This window comes from Branchiostoma belcheri, unplaced genomic scaffold, assembly GCF_001625305.1.
Source record: "Branchiostoma belcheri isolate BF01 breed outbred unplaced genomic scaffold, Haploidv18h27 scaffold132, whole genome shotgun sequence".
NCBI classification, from domain to species: domain Eukaryota; kingdom Metazoa; phylum Chordata; class Leptocardii; order Amphioxiformes; family Branchiostomatidae; genus Branchiostoma; species Branchiostoma belcheri.
In genome coordinates this window covers 500,191-510,192 of record NW_017802736.1, presented here as the reverse complement: position 1 = coordinate 510,192, position 10,002 = coordinate 500,191, and the positions used below count along the sequence as shown (strand labels likewise).

The 10,002-nt window shown below is 38.9% G+C and overlaps 1 protein-coding gene across 1 annotated transcript in view; it reads left to right on the top strand.

Annotated features, from left to right (window-relative positions):
• LOC109464113 (ryanodine receptor 3-like) overlaps positions 1–10,002 on the top strand; it is a 206,779-nt gene that overhangs the window by 9,522 nt on the left and 187,255 nt on the right. The window contains 2 exon segments of the mRNA XM_019761046.1: positions 1,363–1,419; positions 9,326–9,427. Coding sequence (XP_019616605.1) covers positions 1,363–1,419; positions 9,326–9,427 — 159 coding nt within the window.

Genomic DNA, 10,002 nt, shown 5'->3' with positions numbered 1-10,002 from the left:
GATTTTGTATCAGCAGTATACTTGTACCTGATGGTTGCACAGCTGCTATTGAATTTGTCATAAAAAATGCCAACATACAAATGAATCACATCATGGCTGTGACAAACTCCTCAGCCACAGACTTGTAGCCCTTGTACAGCACTACACCCCCTGGAGGGGCATGTGGAGCTGAGTGAGTGAGTGAGTGAGTGAGTGAGTGAGTGAGTGAGTGAGTGAGTGAGTGAGTGAGTGAGTGAGTGAGTGAGTGAGTACAGCTTTGGAATTCATCAATCCTTGGTCACAAGCTGGTGTTTACACAAGTAGTTTGCATTTTCATATCATATCATATCATATTCATATCAGATTCTATGTTTTTATTCAATTGACATATTACTGTACAAACCTCCATCTACATGTACATGGAACAATTTGATACCAGTTACTATATAAGTGTAATGCTTGCAAATGATGATTGCGATGTTTTCTCCTGATAGAATGTGATGTTTGGAACTGAGCTCCATCCTTTAATCATCAAATCTCTGCAGTCCTTTAAGTTTATTGGAGATTGGAGATAAATCATGACAGAAGCAATGTTCTGGTTTCTTTAAGTCTTCAGCTGCATCTCTTTTGTTTGGAGGCTTTTCTTGATACTTGAAGTGAAAAAATGTAAATATTGCTCATGATATGCATTTTTGTCACATCTCTATCAAAAAGTGACCCTGGCAGATTCCACAAACTTGTGTTGGACCAAAAGTCTTCACTTTAAACATATAACTACCAACACAGATGAACTTTCATGATAATACTATAATATAGTATCTGTGCCAGGCACATCCTGCATGGCCCTGGGTACCAGTTTGATCCTCCCTTGGAAGGAAGATTTAACAGTTACATGTGTCTACATTGGGTAAATCGTCTTGTGGCAAAACTTCCATCCAGGACATGTCTTTGCTCAAAAGTTCCGTTGAGGATATGTCTTTGGGCAAAAGTTCCACCAAACAAAACATTAGGTTACCCAGAAACTAATTTGAAATGCTTACTGTATACATACAGATAAATTGTAAAACCCATATTATGTACTATACTTCTAACTGCAGATATACCCCATAAAAAGACTGTCTGACCTGGACCAGAGCTGACAAGAATTTTTCATGCTACAGTAACTGATGCTTTCAGGTTACTACTTTGAATTCAGTGATTGATCAACAGTCCCACAGTCCTTAATGAAGGTACAAATAGTAGTACAAGGCTCCCATTGGCCTGTTGCAGAATGAATTCTATCATTGAAGCCAAGTTGTCTGCTCCTTTTTCTTTTGCACCTGAAAGTACATTGTAGGAGCTCATGGTTTTCTGGATCTTTGGTTTCTACCTATTTTCTGCCAGGCAACAAGCTCTTCTGGGTCAGATCAGGTAGATTCTTCCACTCAAGATGATGTGCCGGTAAGTTTTTCAACATCAAGCTAAGACTGGAGCATAACTTCTTGTCATTTAAGGTGTTTTAAACATGCAGAACAGAGTCATCTTCCACATGAAATAATTTGTTAAGGTTGTACACAAGGGTGCCTAAAACACAAACAATGTATTGTGACAGCTGCAGCTTTATACATTGTACCTGTGTCTAGCACAGTTTTTAATCCCTTTTTTTATCCAATGCCTGACTTGTGCAGTTCTGTGCAGACCGTGTTTTGAACAATAGACTACATCCCTTCCATTGTGCACATACATTGTATTGCCTGATGTACCGCATAGCAGGAATACATGTGTAGCTGCAGGCCAATATCAGATCAAATGATGAAGCAGACCCCATATAGATTAAATCATACATTGATGATTATTTGACTGAAATTCATTCTGCAAATTGATCTACTGTGTATATTTTCTTGTAGAAATCACTCTTTTGCATGCCCGTCAGCAGGATTTTGTTCTTCTGTACAAAATGTAGGTTTTGGTGGACAAGTGTACACACTGCAGAAGACACAAGTTTTCTTGGTGTACAGCAAAATAGAACAAAATGGAGAGAATGGAATGAAATGGAACAGAATATGAAGCAAAAAAGTAGATCGCAAATACTACCACAAAACATAAAGGGTACTTAGCTACATTGTAAACATAGAAATAGCTGCTCTGAGTATACTAAGGCTGACTTTAGACTCAGACAACGGTTAAATAGTCGTACGAATGTTTATCGTCAAGATGTTGCCGGCGATGGTATTTTACCACCGTCTAAAGACGATCAAAATAGTCGCACGACGGCAATCCTTAAATCGTTGTCACTCGGACCCTATCGTGCGATCCTTCAGCGGGGTGTCCGAGACGGATTTTCCACCGTCTAAAGTGAACTGTCGCCGGCGAAGGAAGTGGGAGGTCATTGGCCTTATGCAAATAAGCCTGCAATCGTTATTTCATGTCCAAGCACATCGCCTGTATCATTAAATGTCGTCAAACCCAAGACTTAATATCGTCATATGTGAGTAGTACAATCCCCTGCCACCAATCGCTACTTCTCCAGTACGAACTGATCCGTCGATCCACATTTCCCGGCCCCGCATGTGCCTCATACCCCTTCTTTGCTGGGCACAAACTCGGCGTCTCATCCCCAGGACAACACGAGTTAAAAGCAGAATAAAAACAGTCTGCTGCAGCATGCCGAAAAAAGGGGTTCTCTCGCCATTTTGAATTGGTGCGCGGCTCGCTATCCTGCGCTGTGGGTGTCCGCCACACTTACTGGTCATGTGTCTAAAGCCAGTCGTCTCCCACAACGAATGTCGTGCGATCATATACCGCCATCAGTCTAAAGTTGGCCTAAGACTGACGATGGTACATAGTCGCACGGTAATCGTTGTGGGTGAGGCTTTCTTTACACACATGACACGAAAGCGTGGCAGACGCCTGCAGCGCAGGATAGCACGCCGCGTAAATTCAAAATGGCGAGGGAACCCCCTTGTTTTTGTCATAATGCAGCAGATTGTTCTTTTTCTGCTTTTTATATAATAACTTGTGTTGCCGAGTTCGTGTCTAATAACGGGCTATGACTATGAGGTGCATATACGTATACTGAGATGGGAAATACCTAGGTTTGAGCACAGCGTTCGGTGCTGCCGCCGGAAGGCTGAAGCGAGAAGAAGTGATTGGTGGTAGGGGATCGCACCCAGCAAGTTTGACGACATTCAATGGTATACTAGTACTGTAGGTGATGTTTTTGAACAGAAAATATCGCTTGCAGGCTAATTTGCATATGATCAGTGACATCTTACTTCCTTCGCCAGCGACGATTCGCTTTAGACGGAAGAAAATCCGACTCGGACCCCCCGCTGAAGAATCGCAAGATAGGGTTCGAGGTGTTAGTGACGACGATTCGAGGATTACCGTCGTGTGACTATTTTGATCGTCTTTAGACGGTGTTAAAATACTGTTGCCGGCAACATCTTGACGATAAACATTTGCACTACTATTTAACCGTCGTCAGTCTAAAGTGTGCCTAAATAAGTGGGTGCTTGCTCTCTATTCGGTTTAGCATCTTTTGTTCCCCATCTTGTAATGGTTAGATGTGCTTGCACAACAATACTGCGACTTGATGGCTGTCTTGTGGCTTAACATTATGTAGGTTCAAGTGATGAAGTCCTCACTTACACTGTCAATCCATGACTTCTTTGGTTGACCACATGGCCGGGGATGGGTTTTGGCCTTCCACATTCAGTGTAAATGTAATCTATGTATATATGGTCTTCCTAAGCTACTTCTCACTATCCATTCTTTGGAGGTGGCCATACTACCTTAGTCTCACTGTATCCTGAGTGCTATGGACTCCCAGTCTTGTTCTTGGGACTGTACAATATTTTGCCAGGGGGAAGGACCGGTTGTCCAGTCTTGTGGTTAAAATTTTCTCCTAGGCCCTCCCCCTGGTCCCAAAAATTTTCCTAGGCCCTCCCCCTGGCTCAAATTTTTTTCCCTTTGCTGTGGTGAACAATTTTCTTCCTAACGTTGTCTAGCACTGAAGGCAATTATTTTATGGTTGTTTAGTAGGATGTGGGGAGACCACTTTTACACCTCTTGCATTTGAATTTGGTGTTTAACTTCAAGCTACCTTTGATGAAATCTCCAAGCAGATCCTAGGGTGGTATAAGACTGCTGTTGTGCAGTCCTTATCCAGAATACGCTCTGAAGCACTTCCTGGATGTCCTGACACGTCACGAGCAAGAGTTCATGTCCCTGATATCCAGGATGTGTTTCAGTGGAGGGTGTTTAATATCCAGAATGTGCATTTTGGGGAGAAGCTTCATGTTTTTGGAGGCAGATAGTATCTTGCATGTGAATTTTGGGGTTTGTTCTCCCTGTGCGGAGTTTGTGTAAAGTTAATGCAGCCTCTGGTTTTTATAACAAATCTATACAAGGATAGCGACATTTTGTTCTGCACACGTCACATAAAAAAAGTTACTGTCCAAGAATGTTAATTGGGTCATGATATGTACATGTATCAAATGCAAGTCATAACAGGCTCCATTGGCAACATCACAAGTACTCTCATCTGCCGAATAAACATACCCCCCGGAATAAACGTACCCCCCCCGGACAAATCTTCAAAATCAAATAAACATACCCCCAGAATAAACGTACCCCCCCGGAAAATTACTAAAATTGACGGGTAACCTGTGTCTCTTGTACTAAAATGCACCCTTACTGATATATGCACAAATCTTTAACTGTTATTTGCAATTAGGAATTTAAATAGAAAAAAAAAAGAGCATTTAATATTTTGTATTTTGATAAGCACCACCCATGACAATAGAACATTCAGACGAATTTATGCACGCGGTGATTGCAAAAACCGGCCCGAAAATGACAAGTTTCTCGCTACAATATGCGTTTATAAACGTCTTCACGTCGATGATTTGTCAATTTTTTTCACACGAAGTTGAAAAAAATTACTGGTTTTCAAAAAATTAATAAACGTACTGTGCAAAATAAAAACGTACTGGGTGGATGTTTGGGCCAAAAAAATAAACGTACCCGTATGTTTATTTGGCAGATGAGAGTAAAATAATAGATCTGGACACGCATTTGCTCTATCCAAGACTAGCAGGTTGAAAGAATGCATCTTAGGCCCGGTCTACACAGGGCAAAAATATCATTTGGCCTGCGTCGAAGGACGTGTGCGCTGCGCATTTTGTGTGACAGACACATTATTTTAGCGTTGTTAGACGCAAGTCAAATGATATTTTGTCCCGTGTAAACCGGGCCTTAGATAACGCAACTGCTCTATCCAGAAGTCGCCCCAGTTTCAAAGAGTGCATCCTGGATAAGTACTAATGCTCTATTCAAAAGTCGTTGAATGCTAAAAGAGCACAGCCCTGACATCAGTGCATGCATTAATTTTTGCCTGATTTTGGAAAAAAAAACTTTGAAATTTTGTTGCCTCTGACAGTGGTCAACATGCCAAAAATGGGCAAAGATGTTCGAATATCAGAACGTGGATGGACGATAAACATGTAGAGAGGAAACAAGAAAAGGCTCTTATTTATTGTTTTGTCTTTTACTACTAGATGTACTAGATTGATTCAGTGTATTACATTCCTTTTATATGTGATGGTTGTGTATATGTGATGTTCCCACTGAATCATAACTATTTGCATAATATTAAAAACTTGTTTTTCAAACCTTTTTCAGTGACAAATGGATGTTTTAATACTGGCATCAAACTTAAAGTACAATATATGTAACAAAAATTTCTTGTTCAACAAGGTTTATGATGTCAAAATTGGAAAATGTAGGAATCTTCTTTTTTTTGGGGCCTGCATATCCCCCAATTGAGTCTGTGGAGGATGTCATCCATAAAATTTACATGCTGTACAGCGTAAGGCCCAATTTATACGCGTTTTTTTTGCGACAGTGTCGGGACGCCGCTGTCGGGATGTCTTTATACACACAGCCCGGAAGTCCCTGAGTAACACCTCCAACTCGTCAAGTTTGTTGACCCCTGCTGCTATACGGCTGTTGTTTTCCTGGTGTTTCTGTATGCAAGACGCAGATCACAGACTTTCCTTCTGATCTGATCAAGTTTGCGGAGCTCAGGTTACCATAAAACTTGGTGGGCAATTTATAGGGCTTATATTAGAGATAAGACGCATAACAACAAATATGGCGAGTCTTCTTGGTGAAATATGGAAATTTGCATATACACATGTAACCCCTGACCTAGATTTGTTCCCGCTTACCTGACGACTAGCTAAAGTGTGTGAAGGCTTCATCACCAAGTGGACCCTATCAGACATCATCCCAAATATAGCTACCAGAAAATTCAGCACATTTTCTGGAGGATATCCCCCAATTCTGCCTCGAACCGGAGAGGAACACTTAGCAACATTATCCTTACAGATTTTGACCAAGTCTAGCACACAACTGCAATAGCATTAGGTTGCAGACCCTGATTCATCCCTTGGATATGCGACTTCCTTACTGATCATGAGTCGAGCTAACACCAGGGTTCATATTCTGTATAAGGGATACCTACGGTCTGCCACAAGGTACTGTTCTGACACCTATTATTTTTGAAGTCATGATCAACAGCTCCGCCAATGATACCCCACTGAACAATGGGAAATTTGTAGTCGATCTTACTACGATTGAAGTGCATGAGGAAACTCATTCCTACAACATGACCTCAATGCCCTGGAGCAGTGAACAATGAGCAGTCATTTTAAAACTGCGAAAATGCAATTGCCAGGCTATTCAATGACTTGTACAAAATGTATATTTCACAAAAATCCCCCTCCCCTCCCCTCAGAGGCATGCTGCCACACTTCAGGAAAGACATCAGCAATCTGTACAATTGCAAGCATTAAATGAAACCAATTTTGTTCAAAACATCTTTGTTTGTGTCAGAATCCAATTCTACAGTTCTATAGGCACTAGTCAAGTATTGCCAAACTGCCTCTGAAGTCACTAAGCACCCTTCTGTACTACCTTGAAGACATATAGTATGTATGTAAGAAAATCTGATACACATGTATTTGTCATTGATTGGCCACACGCATATTATATAAGTCTACATTCATTTTGATTCTCACACCATTTTTCACACCAATGTGACAAGGCAAAAAAAATTCTATGGCAGACAACCAACTCATTCTTGTACTACTGTAGTACAATTACTGTAGACAATTGAATTTCATTGAAAATTATTAAAAATTACATAGTTAAACTAGATTTTGTTGTATAATATGTGAATCGACAATGATATGAACTGATGTGAAATGAAAAGATAAAAAACTGAAAGTTACATGTAGAATTTTCATCAGTCAGTGACTGTTTGTAAGCTAGAAAACATGCACCAAATTTTTGATGTCTACTGTACATCTTGATCACCGAGTGACCTAATATTATAAAATAAGTCTCACGAAAACATGAGACTAGGTTGAGACTTGAGCAGGTCTTCTGGCCACCCCCGCCTCCTATAGAACTTGCAATTGGGCAGCTCCCAACCTTAGTTGCATCTGGGCATGTCCCAAATGGATGTGGACTGCTTCCTTGATCTTTCTATAAGTATGACCTGGCGTGATTCCTCGTCAATGATCTAAGTGATGTCCATAATAGGGCAATTAGTAACGTTATGGCCCACTTTGAGTTCATGTTGGTTAAGCGCCAATTTACCGTCCTGATGATCTGTAGACTTTTGGTGTTCATCAGTCCGTTCCCCCCCCCCAGGGATCTTTTGGTTTCACCTACATACACCTCACCACACTGTTCACACGATATTTTATAAATGATACCACACTTCTCACTGGATATTTATGGGAATGAAGGTTGGGAGCTTAGTCCTATTTACCCCTACTCCACAAGGAAGGTGGGAAGGGCCAGAAGACCTGCTCAAGTCTGGACCTAGTCTCATGTTCTCGTGAGACTAGGTCACTCGGTGATCAAGATGTAAGACATTAAAAATTTGGAGGTATGTGTTTTCTACCTTACAAAACAGTCACCGATTGATAGATATACTAACTGTTAGTCCTACGTGACTGATGAACCTCATTTTACTGCATTGTTAAATTTACCACAGAGTACTTCCATTACTAAAAGTCATCCAATGAAAATTAATAAAATGGAGACTGCAAATTTACTGCATGGGGCCTGTGGTTTCATTTGGGAAACTTATAAAATATAATAATGTACACCATGTAGAAGAGGACAATTCTGAGAACCAATTCATTTAATTGGTGTGGCCTAAAACTAAAAAAAATGTAATGAGACAAATTCATCAGTCTGCATTACATGCATAAAAAAGCTAACTTCATTGTTAACAGTAACTGTTCTGGCTAACATTAAAACACAACCATATGTGATTCACTTAACAATGTTAACTAGTTCATGAGTACAGACAAACAGGAAGCACCAGAAAAATCATCATTATAGAATTATAAGAATTAGAAGATATTCTATTTAGGACAATTACACCAGCATGATTAAAATTCTGTCTTTATTTTGCCGTTTCTGTGTCAAACCTACTACATGTGTGCCATGTTTCTGTGCTGCACATTCAGCAATGTAAAGTTATTATAAGTTGTTGAATTGTCTCCCTCTGTTAATGTTGTAAAATGTTTCCCAGTTATTCCTTATGAAAATATAACCTTCAGGTGACACTTTCCTTTTTGTGCATCATTTTAATGATTAATAAATGTTAAATGTTATTTAAAAATATGATGTATTTCAAGCAACACTAATGTACAAGTACTTTGGGATCTGAAATTCTGCTGGTTGCTGACTCAGTGGCACAGAAAACTTCATATATTGTATATAGAAATCTATTATAAGTAACAGATTGACTTGTTGAATCTATCAAAAAGTGATCAAATTTGTCTTGTACAGACTGAAGAGAAACATACGTGTACATGACTGTAAATTCCTGGGAAATTTCCATTGATTATTATAGTTGATTTGTTCAGTATAATATAAAATATGTTTTCTGTTGCAATAAGTAATTGTGATGACCTACATGTACATATACTGGTACTCATTCCTTGTGCTTGAAATGTTCAATCCTAGACTCATAATATTGGCTTCACATGTGTTGTTAGTAGTGATATACAATGAGCATAATTTCATCCACATGACTTATCTGTAATAAGGACACATAGTAAACCTTTTCCATGGGCCATAAATCATAATTCATATATATACATGTATTGGCCAATTCCACTTTTACTTACAAGACTTACTATGATAATAATTCATATCTTCACCGGCATATTCCCATCATTCTTTCATATTTTTATTCTTGTTTGATATTTTTGGTCAGACAAGAACAATCCCATATAATGACCTTGACTTAACTAAAAGCCTTTTGCCCATTTTTCAGTCTGTTCCTCCAGATCTGTCTATCTGCAGGTTCCTGTTGGAGCAGGCAGTTTCTGTTCGAGCTTTACAGGAGCTGGTGACAGCAGAGTCTGTAGAAGACAGTGTAAGGCTTATTCTTCTTACCTTAACAGTCACATCGTAATGCATTATTGTAAATGTATTTCCTCATATTGTTGTCATTTTGCTTAAATATGTGTAAAACAAGCAGCACTTTAATTATGGAAAAACACTTTAATTATGGACTCCTCGCTAATAACTCTGAATTGCTTTACCCAATTAGGTTTATATTTTTTCTGAGTACATAGTAGAAGGTGACAAATATGTGGAGTGTGTTAATTAGTCCCTAGGGTATAGTCCAATTATACATAATTATACATGATTATACTATATTTATCTATAATCATGTATGATTATACATATTAGTTTTTCCATTATACATAATTATGTATATCCCTTTTGATCATTATACATAATTATGTATATCCCTCTTGATCATTATACATAATTATGTATATTCCTCTTGATCATTATACATAATTATGTATATCCTTTTAACCATTATACATAATTATGCATATCCCTTTTAACCATTATATATAACTATGCATATCCATTTTGGTTATTATATATAATTATGCATATTAATTTTTACCATTATACCATATATATGACTTTTGG